Consider the following 19,474-nt stretch of genomic DNA (forward strand, 5'->3'; position numbering starts at 1 on the left):
GAAGGGCAGGGCAGGGCAGGGCAGACTCAGGGTAGGGCCGCGGCCCCGCCGCCCCCGACAGGTCTCCCCCGGCGCCGCGCCAGCCGGGCCCGCAGCGCCCCCTGCCGGCGCGGTCGGAGCCGCGCGGAGCGGCAGCGCGACCTGAGCCCCGCACGGCACCCCCCGCCCTGCAGCACCTCAGCCAATCAGCAGCCGGGGTGCGGCCCTTCACCAATGGGAAGAGCAGCTGCCCCGAGCTGGCAGGGCGAACAGCCAATGGCTGGCGCCGAGGGCCCGCCCCCCCCGCGGCCCGTTGCCGGGGCAGCCGCTGTCAATGGCCGCCGCGCGGCCCCTCCGAGCGTAACGCGGCAACCGCCGGCGCGTTCGCCGGGCGGGCGGGGCCGGACCGGGCCGGACCGGGCCGGGCAGGTACCGTCGGAAGGGCCGGGACGGGGGTGGCGGGGACATCGAGGGGCGGAGGGGACATCGAGGGGCGAAGAGAGCGTCCGGGGGAAACTGGACCGCGGCGGGGGAAGGTTGTTTTCCTGGGGGCTGCGGGCGCTGGGAGCGGGCCCGGGCCTAGGTCTGGGCTTGGCCTCCGAAAAGTCTCGGGCCACCAGTATTCAGGCTCTTTCCTGCGAAGTCATTTAGTGTGGGTACGATTCGGTGACTACGCTTAAAATGTGTTGTCAGGAAGTGCTGACTGAAAATAACATTCGATGTATTCTGTGCTCAGTGAAGGAAAGCTGCCCACTTGCACTTTGGGAACTGGAGAGCTGCTCCCAGGGATGGCTAAGCTGAACTAGGTAAGTCTGCACATACTGGGATATTGGTGGGAATATAAGCGACGGCGTGGGCCTCCGTGGTGGAGTCTGATTTAGAAACATAATCTCTTTTCCTGGTTGTAGGACTGGCCTGAACATTCCCTGTTTGATGTTTCCTCATCCCTGACCTGGGCCTTAGAGCAGCTTTTTCATTTTGAGAGCTGATGAAAGTAACACAGAGTCAGGTAGACATAACATTGGCTTTTAAATATTGCATTTTAATTCACCAAAATGCAGGACAAGAGGACATAGTCTTAAGCTGCACCAGGGGAGGTTTAGGTTGGACATTAGGCAGAATTTCTTCACAGAAGGGGTGATAAGACGTTGCAATGGGCTGCCCAGGGAAGTGGTGGAGTCACCGTCCCTGGAGATATTTAAGGAAAGACTGGACATGGCACTCAGTGCCATGGTCTAGGTGACACAGTAGCGTTTGGTCATAGGTTGGACTCAATGATCTCAGAGGTCTTTTCCAACTTCATTGATTCTGTGAGTCTGTGAGAAGCTGGTAAACCTACAAGAAATGCATAGTTAAGTCAACAGTGGCAGAAAACTTCCCTAATAAAATACTTCCTCCTCACTAAAGTCTCATCACTGAGTATATTTTCATGTGATTTATTATTTTGCTCTTCTCTCTTCTGGAAAAAATACGGCATTTGTTTATCAAAAAGATGGATGGGGGAAGAGGAGGGAGACGAATTTCTTTTGAAGTTTTTCTTTGCTCTTAAGTTCAGTGCTTTAATAACTTGGATTGATGCTTTTGTACTTGCCTGAAGCCACCTTTCTTGCATTGTCCCTCTCTCGGAATAGGTGGAAGAACTGAGGAGGCCGTTAGAGGTCAGTGTTTGTACTCGGGAAGTGTCGTTCGGCGGCCAGTGAAAGCACCGGGCGTCCCCTGGTCTTGGAAAGGTGTTAATACTGAAAAGGTCATAAAAAGTTTTATGAGTCTTACATTACAGAACTAAGCTCTGGATGTACTGTGAGAGAAGAATTACTAAGTGGTTTTCCTTTCTGTCTGTTGCTTAATACCTGTAGTCCAATGGCTCTGTTTCCGTGATTTACTTAGGAGTAATAGGGAGAGAATCATTTCAGTTGGTTTGTGTTCTCTGTTCTGTCTATGTCCTTTGCAGTGGCCTGGTGCTCAACTGTTTTTTGTAATAATGAACATGTTTTCAATACAAAATATGAAAATAATAGCAATAGATAGAAGTCATTGAAGTGAAAAGAGTATGAAATTCTGGAAACAAAACTCTTTCTAAAGTTTGTATAAGTCCATATTTACTTCAGCCATTCTATACTGACCTGATCTCGATTCCTTAGGCTTCTAAAAGCCTGCATGGAGTCTTGAGGAGAGGGGACTGGGGTTTTGGTGGTGGTGGTGGACCTCAGTAGACCCACTGCTAACCTACAGTGTTTCATTTCTCGTAAAATTATTACATGTACAAGTGGAAAATCAATATCTTTGTGGATTCACACATGTTGAACTTACTTGATAATCAGCTCAAACTAGTTGGTAACAATTGAAAAATCAGGTAACAAAAACATTTCTTAATTAGGCAGTCCTTAGGCTCACTGAAGTAAAACTCAAATGTCCTAGTGATTCTTTTGTTCTCAAGACAAACTGTGCATTCTTTTGTTAATGGAATTATATTATAAACTGATGGAAAAATTAATTGGCAAGACTTGACAGACTGAGGTTTCTTGTTTCATATGGAAAATAATATTACGAATTTATAAAACTGAAAACCATTTGAAGATTCAAAAAATGTTTTTGGCAATTCTCAAGGGAGCTTTCATTGGTTCAGCTTTTTCAATTTGTTTTCAGTCCATTGCTTTTCTGAGTACTTCCAGAATACATCAGAAATTTCTGTTCATTTATATTGCTGTTTGTCAAAATGATACTTAATATAGCAAAATATTCTTAAAAGTGGGAAATATCCAGTATAGAAGTGATGGATAATTCTAATCCTCCAGTTCTTACAATTTGTTTGTTTTAAATACAGTGAGTTATGAAAAGCATTCTTCAAAATGATTATTGCCTCTTTAGTGGACTCTTGTGGGACTGTAAAATAACTGATCAGCTTTAAGTTGATATGTGAAAGTGAGTGTTCTTGTTTTATATATATATAATTAGACATCTTGATGATTGAACTATAGGAATTTATGCCTTCCCTAAATGCCATTCCATTTGTTTTCAAACAAGAAAAAATCTGTGCGTGATGGTTTCTTTTTATCCTTCTGCGTCCTGAAGGCAGACAAAATTTGTGTCTGTGCTGTATCTACACTGCTGAAGGTACTTGCCTCACAGAGTAATCCCTGCCTGCATGGAGGACTAGGTTAACACCTCTGGATGTAGCGGTGCTTCTAACAGTGATGTATGCCTTCCGTAAGTCTGGGACTCCTCTGGATGCCACATGTGCCACTGTGGCCATGGAACAGTCTTGTGTCCAAGTAAGAGACTAGGTTGCTTGAATTCCTGCCAATTTGTTTTATTCAGCAGTTATAAGCAAAACAAGGAACACGAATGCAGAGGCAACAAATGATCGTTGGTCTAATTAAAATCTTAACGGTCTAATCAAAGATTTAATATTAGTCCAGATACTAACACAGTTCAAGCCACGTGTGGTTACAGTGATACAGACACAAACTCTAGTACCAAACCCTCTGGTGTTATCTTTGCTCACTCACTCATCCTCTGGGACTTGACTGGATTCAACTGCGAAGGGGATGTCTTTACAGTAAGTCACCAACATTCCCTGGCTGGAGGAGGATGCTAATGCTTTCTTCCTCCTTGCCTTGTGTCCATTTGTGATCATTTTTACTGGTTGATAACACACTTATCAACGCCTTGCTCTTTATTCTATTCTGTTCTATTCTAATCATTGATTCACAGTTCCACATTACATCTGAACTTACTCCACATAGTGTGTTTTACATATGTTGAGTACTCATTCTTTGTCCTCTATGTTGCTGGGTTTTATCCAACTCCCAAGGCTGCCTCCCACAGAATTAAGCACAGGTGAGATGTTACAGCTTAGGGCTCCAGCACTGTACTGTGTTGGCACTTTCAGGCCCTGCAGTCACCGCATGCCTGTACCCCCCCTATGGTGCATTTTTGCAAGGGTTGTAGATCACAGATGATTCCCTCTTCACAGAATAACTACTGGTTATTGCTGTCCATTACTTTAAAACATAAATGTATACAAAGCTAAGCAAAAAGCTACAACAAATTAGATAAGTTCCCTGGTTGTTAACTGAATTTGTTGCAGCTAAATAAGCTGTAGCAAAGCTCCAGGCACCCAGGATGAGTTCAGACAAAGTCTGGCAAGTTTTGTGGCCCATGTTGTTAGCTGGAAAGAAAGCCTGTGCCTTCAATGACACCACCTCACTTCATGTGGGTTACAAAAGCAACTACTGGTTTTAATGTGGTTTTTTTTCAGTCAGAGTGACTGTAAGAATATGAGATCTGTGTTACAGCCCTCCAGAGTACTATTTTTGTATCTCATATTAGTACTTTAATATAAATATATTATTTTATATTTTTTTGTATTCCCTGAAATTCTGTCCTGTGGCGACAGACCTGATGTAGTCTTGTCTGTGCATGCTCTAGAGAACAGGTTATCCCCAAAACTCTGCCTGTGTTTTAGTTTGTTATTAGTTTGATCTTCAAGGAGCAAAATAACATATATTCTGCACAGGTGTTTGTGGGGCCAGGGCTTAGGAGTGGAGCTGTTTGGGAGTAGGACAGCACCTTCATATGTTCTGATGTTCTTACATGATCTTAGTTTTGCACTCATGTAAATGTATGGGGGTTTTCATTACACTTAAACTCAGACAAGATAATACAGTTATGGTTAGGTCTATACTTTTGAAATATCATTAGTAGTTCCATTATTTCAGAAGGAAAAAGAACAATCAATGCAGATCATTTGAATGTTCACAATAGCTGATACCTTCCAAGCATGTGTTTAGCAATCTCTAGAACAGTTGGGCTTTGCAGTGAAATTTTAGTTTTCATCAGAATCCTTTTATATAAGTTTTAGACTTGTCATTATTATTATTTAGACCACTTTGAGAATATTTAGATGCTTACAAATCATTATTTTGAAAAGTTACTCCCTGAGTAAAGAAAAATACTCTTTTCCAGGTAACTCGGTATTAATTTCCCAGCAGCTTCCCAGTTTAGAAACCTGATGGGATGTTTATTCCTCTAATTCTTTCTGTATAGATTATGAGGGCAAATGGATTCATTCCAGTCACTTGAGATAGAGTTGTGCTAATAGTGAAGCGTGCCAGAAAGCTGGAATTTGTAACAAAAACAGTCTTGGCAGCTGACATTTCTGTTCTGCTTGGCTATGCAATTCTGCATGTATAGGCAGTGAAGGCTGAGAAGCAGGCAAAGTTTATTTTATTGGGAAATAATACAGTGAAAAATTTACAGCTCATTTACAGGTGTGTTGAATGTCCTGCAGCGTAGAGCAGTTTTGATTGAAAGCTGCTCAGTTTTTTTGTGTGTAATTTGCTTTGTCATTTAGAAACGAGCTAGGAGCTTATGTCATTCAACAGGTAGAACTGATGAGCTCTGGTGCAAGGCCTATTTATTCACCCATTAGGGGCTTGATGTTGGATTGAAGGGAGAGAAATAAGCTTGAGAGCTGTGAAGAGTGTTGAGAGAGACAAAAGACCTGGGAAGCTGAGCGTAGTCAGTAAAACACTTCTTAAACTGTTGAGAGAATTCTTTTGACCGAGAAGGTGAGGAAAATTTTTAACATATTTACTCCATTACATTCTCAGGAAGTGTCTCCAAAAATAAAAAATGAAGTGATTTCACCTTGGGATTATGGGATTTTTCCAGTTTATATCAAAAGATAGGCTGCAGGAGGGGCCATTTTCATTTTATACCTGCTGCAGGTGTACTGTTTACCATATACCAGCAGTGTAGTCGCTCTTATCAGATATAAAAATATATATAGTATAAAACATGTGTGCTCTGGTCAGTTCTTAAAGGCATGAAGCACTAGATTTTGAGGGGTATGAGAATACTTTCCAGGGTGAAGATTGTGATATTTAGGTACAGTCTCATTAGTGGTTAGGGACAGAAAGTACTCCAGATAAATGGGACAATTATTTTCAAGCCCATTGTTTAACATCATTGGACTGTCAGAAATTGTGAAATAGAGGATTTAGTCAAATTCTACCAATATCTCAATTCTAGTTGCATGGATAAGTTGTTAATTCATTTGGTTTGGAAGTTTTAAAACATGTCTAAATTAGTTTCCTGAATAACGTCAAACTTTTGCTTGTGTTCTATTTTGTTTCCCAAATGCTTCTTTTCCCCTCTCTAGCCTGGGAGTAGTTTCTTATTCTTGTTCTGGATTTAATTTTCTGAATTCTGTGTTAATTTTCTGATTTCTCTTTTGAGATTGAAGAGCCTCAGTCTTCTAAAAATAATAGTAGCATTCCAAGACTGATGTTTGTCACATTGAATATATATCTCAAAGTAACAAGGTTGTAAGAATCCTGAATATTTTTACAGGTTTTTTACCTTTCTTTCTTAACAGTGGAACACTGTTCTCACTGTTTTTTTCTCTCTCTAAATTGTTACAGAGAAATGCATTCTGAAGGATAACTACTGCTTACTGAACTGAACTGCAAAGATCTCATGCTTTGGAGATGAAGATGATAAACCCAAGGAAATAATCCAGCTGCTCCCGTTGTGGCAACTGAAATATCCTTTGTGCCAAAATGAACAGTCTTTGAGAAAAATCTGGAAAGCTGTAAAATCTGAAAAATGGGAGAAAGAGTAAGGAGCCCAGATTCTGAACACGAGAGGAAATCAGATGAGGATAAAAATAGCGACTCCTATTATTCAGATGAAGGTAACGCATCTCATTCATCCAGCCAGTCACCAGCACTCAGCTCTCCATCTACAAGCCAAGAAAAGAGACATCACAAAACACAGGCTTCAAACAGCCTTGTGCACTACCAAGGTAGGTAGATAGCAGAAATTGCTGCTTTGTAACTGCTCCAAAGAGTCAATTACCTTTGAAAACTGAAACAAAAGTGGGAAAGTAGCATTATGAGGATCTACAAGTACGGTTCATGTGAATAACACTACAAATGGCAGGTAGACAGTAACTGCTCTGTTGTAAACTGAAATTGATCTGTTCCTGCATGAGGAGGGGTGTTGGTGATTTTCAGAATTCTTCGTATTTTTCTTAACAAGAGAACGTGGCTTTTATTCTAGCCTTTTGTTGCATCATGCTGATGCTTGCTTTTTCTTTTTGACAAAAAACTCGAGGCCAAGGACCCAAGGGAAGTCCTTACTATGCAGTCTGTAAAAGAGAGACAATTATTAAAGCTCCCCTGACGGGATAACCTAAAGATATCTGTCTTGTGGAAGTCTAGTTGACTGAGCTTTACAGTGTAATACTGTGACTTTCAACAAACAAATGAAGACCAGCAATGTGGCAAGAGAGAAAACGGGTTTGGCGACAGTTAAGTTCAGGTAGAAATTCAAAAGAAAGCTTTTCCTGTTCCTTCCCTGAGGGTAAAATATTTCCAATTTGAGGTGACATAGCTCCACTTTGAGCTCCCTCACAGACATAAGCTACTTTCTTGATTGGGGAGGTGAACATCCCTGCAAAAAAGAAGAGAATGGTTATACAGGTCCTGGGCCGAAATAGAGATATGAAGGCTTTCTGCCATGCTTTGACAGCTTGTTCTAAGTAACTGTATGCATTTTCTGGTGAAGTTGTAGCATGTCCTGCCTTACTTGAGCAAGTGTCCCAGTTCGTTTGTAAGTGCTTGATACTGTATGAATCATTTGGTCAATATTATGATCTAGATTGTACCAGAAGGTCTTGAATTTGCCCAGGGAGTGGATCTCTTCAGATCCTCACCAGTGTGAGTGTCTTGGTGTAACTGGTGTTTTGCTGAGCTTCTCTGTGTTCCAAAGTGGCATCTTCTCCATAGTGGTCATGGGTTAGCTGGAAAACAAAAACTGCAGTTCCTCTGTGCTATTTAATTTGAAGGGGGCAAATGAATGACCAGTTCTTTGATTACACAGCCAGAATTGAACATAATTATTACATGAAGGTATTGTGAATGTCGTGTTATGTTGTCTTGAAAGACGCTATGCCCCAATTTAACTATATGATCAAAAGTGCAATCATGGTAAATTTGTCCTAAGTATGGAGAAATTCTTGAAGGAGCTGGAAGTTTATGGTAAATGGGAATTCCCTTAGTTGGTGGTAGGAGTGGCATCATTCCCGCAGTGCATGTATTAGATAATCTTTTCACACCTGAGTATGACATAAGTGTTCTTTGCAAAGGAAAAAAAACACACCTTCTTTTGTTTGCCCAAGCTGTGGAAAAAATGAGCATAAAGCAGAAAATGAATGAGCATTTGTGTAAAATTTTTATAGGAAATTATAAAAGTATATTTTTAAGCTGTTATTTTTGCTGAAAAGTATTCTCTAGAGAAACATGCTGAGTGCAAAAGGGGAGGAAGAATTTACTGTCACACACACTCACTGTCTGTGTATAGGTAACTGCACTATTGCTGTATCCCAGCTTTCCAGCTGGAATTATAAACTGCTGCTCAGCGTATTTCTTTCAGACACTGAGGTACCTTAATAAATTAAGCTTGTATGAATTATCTCTATTAATTCAATTGTTTTAAGAGATATTTTTGGTGGATTAAATGCTTTATTTTTTGAGTGTGGCTTGAGAGACAAATAAGATAGAAACAAAATGTTCAGCTTTTATCTATGGGGATGGAAATAAAATAATAATACCAAATAGGAATGCGAGCAGTGCATACAAGTAATCAAATGAGAATACTGTGTGGAAAATAACTTGTGATGCAAGAATAAATTATTCAAAGAGAACTGAATTTTCATGGGATTTGTAATTTTGCTTTGGAGGCTTTTTACATTGAGCCTTTGAAATCTGCTGTTTTGTCTGTAAGCACGGCAGCTGGATTTGAAAATACTACTGCATTTGTCTGGGAGAATTACATCTTGCATAATACATAACTAGCTAGTGATTAGCTAATTGTTGCCATTTTATAGCATTTGATAATTTCGTATGCATTATAGTATCCTATTTCTAAACCATTTTAATAAACAATATCAAAATATGATTGTTGTTTCTGATACGATTTGCAGATGATTACTTTACAATGGTCCTGTGTTAATGGCTGCAAATATTACCTCTTACAGTAGATCACAGACATAGATCTCCATTTTTTGGCTATCAAAAGGAACATAGGTCTATCATATATATGCCTTTTATTGTCTGGTTTGAAATCTGCCATCTCTGCTAAGTATTGAAAAATTGTTTTAGGCAGAGCTTGATTCCAAGAAGGATGCCTGAGTAGACAAACTGCCTTGTCTAGTAGTAAACATGCTTTTTATTTTTTCTCTCTTAGCCACAAAGAAATTGGATTCCAAATATGCACCAAGCAAGAGAGGGACACGGTGGGGTTTCCGTTCTCAGAGCCTCACTCGGGATTCTCCTGCAAAAGATATAGATCTTGTTACAAAAAGAGTTCTTTCTGCGAGGCTGCTGAAAATCAATGAGCTCCGAAATGAACTGACTGAACTCCACATCAAACTAGATGAGCTGCAGAAGGAAAACAGGGCACTGAAGAGGCTTCAGCACAGGCAGGAGAAAGCCCTGAATAAGTTCGAAGATACAGAAAACGAAATCTCTCAGCTCCTTGCTCGGCACAACAATGAGATTAGAATATTAAGGGAGCGCCTACGAAAATCTCAGGAGAGAGAACGTGCAACTGAGAGACGGCTGAAAGATTCGGAAGATGAACTGTACAGAACAAAAACTGTCTTGCAGAAACTGAAAAAGCTGTCTGCAGATAAGCACCTTGCCGAAAGAGATGACCTGGCAAAGAAACTAGCCAATGCAGAGAGCAGGCTAGAGGACAGGGAAAAAAGAGTTAAGGTGAGATGGCTTTCTTTTTGTAAGAAATTTCAGATATTTCTTACCATAATGAATTGTAATTTTTCACAGTCATGGAGCAAACAGAAAATCAGTATTTTTTGGTTTTACACAGAAGTAGAATCAAGTAAATTATTTCCAAGGTGATTATATAGTTACATACTTGGTAGTTGTGCATTCAAATTTCTGTTTACAAATTAAGTGTATTTTCTCAGAATATAGCCTGTGGATTTATGCTTTTAAGTGTTTTTATAACTAATAATAATATTTCAGAAGTGCATGCAGTTATAATACAACTCTATGCAATCTAATTTATCCTCTTGGAGGGGAAGCATTTGTTAAAAATTTCTGGGTATTTAGGGAACTGTACCCTAAAATTCTAAAAAAAACCCCTATATAGTAATTCTTTTTCAATTTTTGAACAGCATTCATGCAGTGTTTGATTGTCCACTATTCTGCACACCCAAGAGCTCAGCTGAACAAAATTAGAGCATTTTTTAAATACTGAAATGATCTTTAAAACATTTTATGGATATGCATTTTAAGAAATTTGTCCAATATATTTTTTTAATTTTGTCCATCCAAAATGTTTATGTTTTTTAAACATGTCTAAGTGTGTCTACACTGTAAATATGTCTATAAACTCTTCTTACTTAAAAATTGTGTTAACACTATTACATCTGTTGGTAGTGGTACTGTTTTTATACTAGATATTTTTATACATAGTACATAAATTTTATCCTATTTTTAGCTGAAATTGTCTTGGTCATTAAAATTATGTTAAAGTTTGCTGTCTGTATTAGTAATCAAACCTAAATTACATTATATAGATAATAGATCTGAAAATCCAAAGGATTAAGCTGGAAACTAACCTTTTGTAAAATAAATCCCGAAGTACAAAGATATAAACCACTGAGTTAGCCAAACCACCTCACCCTGTAGTGTTACCATCTGTTATCTGTAGTTTTATGATCAGGTATTTCAGCATTTGTAGTACTAGATCATGTTAAAATAAGTCATGCTTTAAAAAGCGATTTTCTTGTACTTTTTTTCCTTCTTTCGTCAACACAGTTCACTTAAAATATCTATTGCAAGACAAAGGTATGTAAATGCAATCGTAATCACAGGCTAGTTTCTAGTTGAAAGTTTAAAAATTCTCTCTTGCCTTCTTCCTTCTAATCCTGCACTCTGAGGGAGGAATTCTGTCTCTAACTCATCAGTTGGAGATCTGAATTAGAGACATGGAGGTCCACTGTGGCAAGAGCCTTGCAGAAAGTAGTGTGAGTTCCCATTATGTCCTCAAATCACCTCTCAATACTCAGAAGGATGAGCTGCAGCATGTGCAGGTGCTCTGTCTGCCCCCTGAAAGTTAGGATTAAGGGTTTAAATGTATTCAGTGTTACAGAAGTGGTGGAACTGATATTTAAATCCAAGACACTGGTTTACTGTAATTTTATTTAAGTAATTTGACTATAGAAAGTACTTCGGTTATTAAAAAATAGTATTTTGTTTTAATTGAAGGATCTGGAAAGAAATCTTGAGTTAAGTGGTAGCAGTTTTCAACGAGAGTTACATTCAAAGAAAAAAAAGCTATATGAGGCTCAAGAAGAAAACAGAGTTCTCCAAGAAGAGCTTCATCAGCTAAATCAGAAGCTGAAGGTAAAATGTGGAAGGAATAGAAGTTGCTAACCATGTTCTGGCATTTTATCTTTGGAAGTATCTGCAATCGGGTTTGAATAGTTTAGCAGTAACTGCAGTCTCTGATGTGTACTTAATTATGTACCACGTGTGAGTTCTTTTCCTGCATTAAATCAAAATGTTCTGTGCTCTGACCCTCCAGTGTTTATAGCAGGAATGTTTCTACATTAATCATTATTGTTAGCGCTAGTTAAGAAAAGTAAGATCGAGTACATAACCAAGCACTGAAATTAAACCACAAAATCTACTGGAAAATTAGGTTTTGAGCCCTTGAATTCAAAATGAAATCTGCAGGCATAAACAGTACTTTATGTTACTAAGTACATTGCATTGCAGTAGATTTGTGTAAAGATTGTTTTCATGTATTTTTTATGTCCTCATGTGTTTCTAAATTTATGCAAAGGTTTATTTGCATCCCCCCAGCCATTTTTGCCCAAATTCTCAATTAAAGTACTTAAAATATTGTTATATTCTACCCAGTCAGTTTATCTTTAGGGAAAAAAAATAAAAAAAAAAAGTAAGACTTGAGCTAAAGTGCTTAGTTTCTAGGAGAATTTCCTTGAAACTCCAAGTCTCAAACATGTTGGAGATGCACCAGTTCACTACCTTCCTAGCTATTAAGCAAGTAATAGTGTTAGTAGCTCTAAAACTTACTTGTTTAGAGTAAGTATTTTAAGCCTGGTTTGTTAGTGGAGAATTTGATAGTTTGAAATATTTTCATTGCCAGATGATGTCACTGCTCATTTCTACATTTTAGTCAATAAATGTGCTAAGAGTTTGCCTCTAGCTCTATGATACAATGGGCCTCCACTCCCTGATACTGACGTGCCCTGCGACAAGTATTGCTTGCATTGAAATGTTTAACTCTTTACAGTACTTAAAATTTAGTTGTGCAATCTATACACACATTGTAAGTCTTGTTTGTGTTTATGGAAGTGTTGGTGTTTACTTGTATTTTCACTGCAGAACTGCTTTTTTTCCCTAATATTTGGCTAATGAGTTTCTTTTGGGAGAAAGTTCTATTTGCTTTCTTATAGCATAAACAAGGTTAGGAATGTGATTGTTATCCTTAAAACATTGGGTGAAACAATTGATTACTCTGTTTCTATTTACAATATGTGTTTTTAATTTAATTTACAGCTTTGCTAATGGCTAGTAAATGAAATATTATTGTTATACCTACCTCTTTCATTCACAGGAAAAAGAAAGAGAACTTGAAGCAAAAAATATATATGCTAATCGTATGTTGAAGCTATCACCAAGAAAAGACATGGATATTGTACAAAGAAAAAGAGGTAACTTTTATGAAGCAACAAAGAAAAATTATTGGCACCACTTTGAAATGACTCAGCTGGGTTATACCTTTTGTGACACTTGGAATTTCACTCGGGTGCTGCTTGTTCAGGAACGTTTATCTTTTTGCACTACTTTCATCACAGCACTGGTTACAAAGGAGGGCACATGGATTGTTGACTGTTCTATAACTGCAGCAGAACCAAAACATAGAACTTTACCAAACAGGAGACTTAACTCCTTTCATATCAGATGATCTTGGCTAAAAGCAGAAGGGAAGGTTGTTAGTAAAATCTCTGATAGATCATAGGTAATGTTCACTTGACAGTAAATTACAGAAGCTTTAAAAATATGTATTTTCACTGCTATGAATATTTTGGTGATCTGTTTTATTTATTTCTTACTGATTCAAGTTTACTGTCTGTCATATGAGCTGCACTCCTTTTTTCCTCAAAGGGTGCATATGTCCCTGAACATAATCTTCTAAAATTATCAGTACCGTGATTTCTTCTGGTGTGAAAAGACAGCCTCAAACCTTATGCTACCCACATAAATATGTGTGTTCTATGTGTGTACTTGGGCTATTATCACTGAATCAGTAGAATCTCTTTGTCAGAAGCAGCAGAAATTTATGAGACTGTTTTAAATATTTAATGCCAGTATTTCAAACAGTTTGTCTACTGCTCATTTTATTATAGATGCTCTACTATTATCCCATTTTAGGTTCAGATTTTTTAAAATGTTAGTCCTTAGAGGTAAGTGTACATGTTTCAAAGATGCAAATAAGTGAATTTTAATTTTATGACTTTGCTTCTGTGACAAGCAGTAAGATGAGTGACATATTTTGTGGGGATTTTTAACAAATAATATACTGTAATGACACTATAAGTAGCTTTAAGGTGGTTTTTTAATTATTTTTTCCGGTAGAATTTTTGCATGCATTTTTTTATAATTTTTTTTATAATTAGCTTTTATGGATGCTTAAAACAACTGTGTGAAACTTGTCAATACTTTCCACTTCCATTGACTTCAATACAGTCTTTTATGTTTGCTGCAAATCATGAAAAATGAGACATAGGTATATAGCAGGATATTTTTGAGCAAAACCACAATTTAATTAGTTTGTATTTTCTGCAGCCAACAACCAAAATATTAAAAAAGGACCACACCTGACAAAAGGTGTACAAACCAGTGGATACTTCTCACCACCAGAACTTCTTCCGGAATCAGAACTTGTCTGTGGTGACACAGTAAACAAGAAAGAAGGAATTCTTCCTAAAATAGTGAGTTCCATAAAAATTTGAGACCTGCTCCAGATAATTCACCTATCAGACTATTCAAGGCAGAGCTTTTAGAAAATATGTGTAAATATACAAATATAAATATATAGAAAATATGATTTAGAAAACATTCTGGGTTTTAAGAGAAAATCTACCTTTCTACAAATATCGTGCTCCATTTTTGTGACAGTTTATCATATTCTGTGTCTTGAACCGCTAGCTCAATTTGCTTCTTTTTCTGCCACTGTTATATCTTTCAAGTTTTTGAGGCTTCATTTTTGTTTTCTCCCCTTTTCTTTGTTTCTAATGCTTATTTGAGCAATCTGTTAAACAGTGATGGCTGCCTTTTCTCTCTTTTCTCTTTGGTCTTAATTATGGTTTCTTTTACTTTCCAGATTTATTTCACAATGCATAAATCTAACACTTCCTCTTATTGTCACAGTGCTGGTATTTCTTCTGGTTTTCCAGCTTTGTCAAAATGCTTGGAATTTTTTTTTTCCATTTCCCTTTTTATTATAAAAATAGTACTATTAGAAGTATTGCTAATACTTTTGTGACCCCAGGCTAAAATCAAAGAGATTTGTAAAGTCTTAAAGATCAGAATGAACCAGATTCTGGTACAAATTTTACAAATAAGGCTAGGACTATTTTTCAGAAGTAATGCTCTGAGGATGGTCTTGACTGGCTTCCAGTTAGGGCTGAAACTTTTTCATGGCTGTTTCATTGGTATATTCTCTCTTCCAAAATCCTTTCTGTAACTATGAATGTAGTTTAATGTATATATTATTCCAATATATACTTGGGTGTGTGAGTTACAAAACCATACAGTTGGTACAAGTGCAGTTGGACTCATGAAATCCAACTATATGATCTCTATATGGTTATTGCTTTAAATAATGCAAATTAGATTTGGGTAGTGAGTTTTTAAAGTGAAGCATTTTAAATACCTGGCTACCATCTCCTTATGTAGTTTATACTTTTTAATATAACAATGATAATCTTGTACTTGAAGGGAAAATACTTTCAAGTTTTTTTGACTAATGGTCATATTTTCTTTGTTCATTAAGTAGTAACTATTTCACTTAGAAGTGTATTTTTAATTTAGAAGCTTATTTTGCTCTAAAATGAGCACAACCTACAAAGTTAGCTCCCACATGTTGGACTACACTGACTTTTTCTTCACTTCATTGCCACTACTTTTCTGTATTATTAATATCAGCAGTGAAAATCACTATCTTTTCTGCAGGTTCCTTCCTTTTAAATGTGTATGTATATTCACTAGCTGAATTTGTCATGCAAGAATAAATCTTTCTCCTTCACTGTTTGTTACTTAATACTTCAAAAATTTGAGAAACTGCCTGAATCTACAACCCACTTGCTTGAGTAAAAAGATCAGATTGTGGAAGTAGAGGGTCACTAATTGCTTGCTTGTTGAGAGAATAAGGTGGTGAGGTTTGGCCTTCTGTTAAAGTCCTTAAAGAAGACAACTTCTGACTTCTAAAGAAAACTACCCTGACAGTGATAATTTTCCTTTATGACATTGGAGCTGCAGCTTTCCTGAAATGTGTAATACAGAATAGAGTTGACTGTCTATTCGTTTTGTTTCAGGTGTATAAAACAATGCTAGAAGTGATGATATTTTGGGGCCAAACCCCTGGGTTGTCAAATCTGATTTGGTTTAGGGTAACTTACTTTTTTTATGTGTAGCAGTAAGAATGTGATTTCAGAATGACATAGAAGTTCTTATGATTTTGTTAGTTTGTTTGTTTTATTGACTGTTTTTCCCCATCAGTTTTGGTTTTGTATTAATGTGTTTCAGGAAAAAGAAACTCGAGACAAAGGGTGGAAAGAGCAAACAGACCTCCTAAGACAAGACCAAAACAGGGAAAGGGAAGAGAAACTGAAATATTTTCAGGAAATGCAGGCTTTAGAGGAGAGAGTTTCAAAACTTCATGACGGTAAGGAAAGAGGCAGCTGAAGGCTGAAAGATGCACCATAGAATACTAATCAAATGAGGCTGCTGGTTTCTGGTGAGAAGAGCAAAATGATTTTGCAGCCATCACTACAGTGGAAAATTATTTTCAGTTATATTATGCAAAGAAGAATCAGAAAAAATATGGGATATAGAATAATCTGTGTCCTGCGATTAAGTATGCAACAGCAAAAAATGCTGTCCACAAAAAAGCGTTGCAATCTTAAGAGATTTTGGTTTACAAAACAAGAATGAGATAGCAGGTAAATGCTGATGTTAGCTCTGACTTGCTAAATGTTATTGAGGTAGGCAGTAGATTTTTACTATTGTAGAACAAATCTGCTTTCTTTATTATAGCCTATTTTTTCAGTACATATCTACTTCACTTATATAATTTGAAATTGTAGTTTCTCTTTTCAGTTTTGGTTATCTGAATCATTTGGTGTGGCTATTTGAGAAATGTCAGTTTCTATATTTTAATACTGCTTTTTTATTCACTTGATTTTCACAGCATCTTAATGACTTCTATTCATAAGTCAGTCTCAAGTATTTTAGACGGACTTCACGCTGTCATGTTAAAGAACTCTTTCAGTGATTATAGTTAATGAACAGTAGCACTTATTGTATATGACAAGAATTCTAAAAATCTGTAGCTGTTTTCAGAGGTAAAGTCTGTGAAAATCTTCTAACACAACTTACATAAGCCAAGAATCTCCTCCATTATGTCTCTGAATAAGATGATTTAACCACCTTACCCATCGTACAATATAAGCTGGTATTTTCCCCACCTTACAGACAGAAAGGTAGCTCCTTACTTAATTTGATAGAATGATATACTACTGAAAAAGTATTTATTAAATATTTTAACTGAACTGCTGCAGTTATTTCTGAAAACTTGAGCTGAATTACAGTAGATAACATGGAACTCCGTGAAAACAGAAGTCAGAAATTTGAGTAAAGTGTTGAAAGGAGAATGCCACTATGTTGCAGGGGCCAAGTAGTCATATTCAACTTTTGGCCAAATACATGTCTGTTGTCTTGATAGAAAAATATTTTGAAAAGAGAAATATTTGAGAAGCTTCCTCTTTCTTCTACACATAAGCATTTACAGGTTCTGGTTATAAGTTTGTTACTGTTTTGTACCTTTGGTGTCCCTTCGTAGCTGTGCGCAGTCACTCTCATTGAGTCCACACAGTGATGCACAGACACTTGTGTAAAGGTGGTTTCTGTATGCAGTGGATGCAGTATATTTTAAATCATTCACTGCTTGAAATAGGTAATGACTCCTATGACTTTGAGATCTGATAGCTTCACAGGAGTAGTTACCTTTAGGGGAAAAAAAAACCCAAACATATATCCCAGGACCGGCCTAATGTCAGTGATGATGACAAAACTAAACTACTGTGCAAGTCAAAACTATTAAAATCAGTAATGTTGTATTAATTTTCATTCAAACCCAGGAAGTGGGAAGGCAATTGGCAGAAATTAAATTGCTCTGAAAATTCTAAAACATGGATAATGTCTGGATACCTTTGGAAGATGACAATAGACTTTTATATTTAGCAGAGAACCAGGAGTGGATTTAGTTGTAATTTTTGAAGAATTTATTTTTGCAGTAGGAAAACCACATTGTGCATAGAAGAACATGTTAAAAAATCAATGGCTTTTGCTTGCATTATTTTCAAAATCTTTTAAGGGCACATTAAAATTAAAACATTTTAAATATCGCTTAAACATTTTTCACAGAGTGGGAAAGGAAAGAATATGACAAAATGAAAAAAGAAAGCAACTTTTTATTGGATAAAGAAGAGAAAATAAAGATGGAGGCAGAAATCCGCAAACCTGAAGTGGAGAGTGAAAGCCCTGAAATGTTGGAAGAGCGGCGAAAAAGAGAGTTCCTGCTTGCTAAAATGCAAGAAATTGATAGAGAAATTCAAAGTACAGCAAACATGAAACCAACTTCCCAAGCACCACTCATAAATACAGCAAGAAAATCTGATTCCCTGGAGAAGAAGGAAAAAACTAATCCATTCTTTGAGGTTCCAGGGAAGGTTACTAATGGATTTTCTGTAAAGGACAGCCAGGACGATGCCACAAGAGCACAAGGGCAGAAGCAACAAAATGTAAGAACTGTAGATTTAAGTTGTGAGTTAACATTTGGTAGTTATGTACCTTCCTTTGGGAAAGGATCAGGGAGACCAAGTTGGCTTACTCAAAAAAGTGACAAATTAGAAGAAAATGTTAAGGAAAATGCAGATTTCGATAGTAAGAAAGAAAAGAAGTCCAATTTAATGGAACAACTCTTTGGAAGCAGTGCCAGTACCATTGTTCTCTCTAAAAATAACAATACACCACCTTTTGATGTAGATTGGGATTCTAGTAATACTCCTTTCGTTGATAAAAACAGTAAACTCAAAGTAAAAGAAGACAATGAGCTTTTTGGTGAAGGAAGAAACCTAAACAGACACCGTTTGCAATACACTACAAGCAAGCCAGGAGTCAAGACCCTTGGTTCTTTAGAAGATGAAATCGAAGAAGTAATCTTACAGTGATCATATTTTTATATGTTTCATATGTAAATACTGAAAAACTATTTTCATGTAATATTTATTAGATACAGATTTGAAAGATGTCAGATATATTGTAAAGCCTTATGAAGGAATAATTTGCATAAATGGGTATATGTATAGAGGAGAGGTGCAGTGCTTGTTTGTTTTTTTTTACCTGAGGGCTGCTCACAATACACTGCTTTTCAATTGGAGTACTTCTTTTAGGCCTCAGATATTTTCTTTCTCACACATTTGGAGAACCACTTAACTGTGCCAGGAGAAGGCATGTGTAATATCAGTCATGAAATGGATAGAAGAGACATCCCTAGCACAAATTCTCTTAGAAAGAGAATATTTTACGCTGCTGTCATGTTATCTCATAACATCAACAGAAGCACAATTAACTCAGGAACAGCCAATTTCTCTTTTGTGTAGATTTTCTGTGGACCTTACTACCAAATGTGTCTAAGTCTTCTCATTTATACAGATTATATTTGTTATACAATGCCATTTTTTGTAATTTCTGAATTTTATATGTAAAATTCCAATCATTACTAAGTAATTTTTTAACAAAATGGTTTTATTAAATGAGTTGAGTAAATTTTTTGTGTGTAGATCCTCTTTAGTACAAAGTTCTGACTTTTTATATTGTTTCTTGATATTGGGGAAGGAGCTGGTAGCAACATTACTAGTGATGTTATTTACTGGTTGGTGCTGTGTACACAAATGAAAAAGGTAGGTAATGAAGGATTTAGCAGAAACATTCAAGAAAATAAGCTGAAGGTCATTCCTTACTAGAACAACATATTTTGAAATGCCTCTCTGATCCCTATGAGCCTGATTCAAAACATACTAAAATACAGAGAAGAAATCTCATAATTTCAAGATGTTCTGAGTCAAGATTTCTCTGAACACAATGAT

The 19,474-nt window shown here is 37.1% G+C and overlaps 1 protein-coding gene across 9 annotated transcripts; it reads left to right on the plus strand.

Annotated features, from left to right (window-relative positions):
• The first annotated feature begins 375 nt into the window (after positions 1–375).
• On the plus strand, positions 376–19,154 carry LCA5 (lebercilin LCA5). Of its 9 annotated transcripts, XM_039379131.1 has the most exons (13): positions 376–408; positions 716–785; positions 888–988; positions 1,611–1,726; positions 3,052–3,251; positions 5,367–5,552; positions 6,408–6,790; positions 9,235–9,764; positions 11,283–11,420; positions 12,658–12,754; positions 13,890–14,035; positions 15,852–15,990; positions 17,751–19,154. In XM_039379131.1, exons 7-13 carry the CDS (start codon positions 6,592–6,594, stop codon positions 18,554–18,556), a joined length of 2,055 nt encoding a protein of 684 aa, XP_039235065.1. In that variant the 5' UTR covers positions 376–408; positions 716–785; positions 888–988; positions 1,611–1,726; positions 3,052–3,251; positions 5,367–5,552; positions 6,408–6,591; the 3' UTR covers positions 18,557–19,154. The 9 variants fall into 9 exon arrangements, with proteins under 9 accessions (XP_039235065.1, XP_027567295.1, XP_027567296.1 ...); XM_027711494.2 differs by lacking the exons at positions 3,052–3,251; positions 5,367–5,552; XM_027711495.2 differs by lacking the exons at positions 1,611–1,726; positions 3,052–3,251; positions 5,367–5,552.
• The last annotated feature ends 320 nt before the right edge of the window (positions 19,155–19,474 follow it).

This window comes from Pipra filicauda, unplaced genomic scaffold (assembly GCF_003945595.2).
Source record: "Pipra filicauda isolate LSUMZ 115617 unplaced genomic scaffold, ASM394559v2 scaffold157_size4220110_pilon, whole genome shotgun sequence".
Classification (NCBI taxonomy): domain Eukaryota; kingdom Metazoa; phylum Chordata; class Aves; order Passeriformes; family Pipridae; genus Pipra; species Pipra filicauda.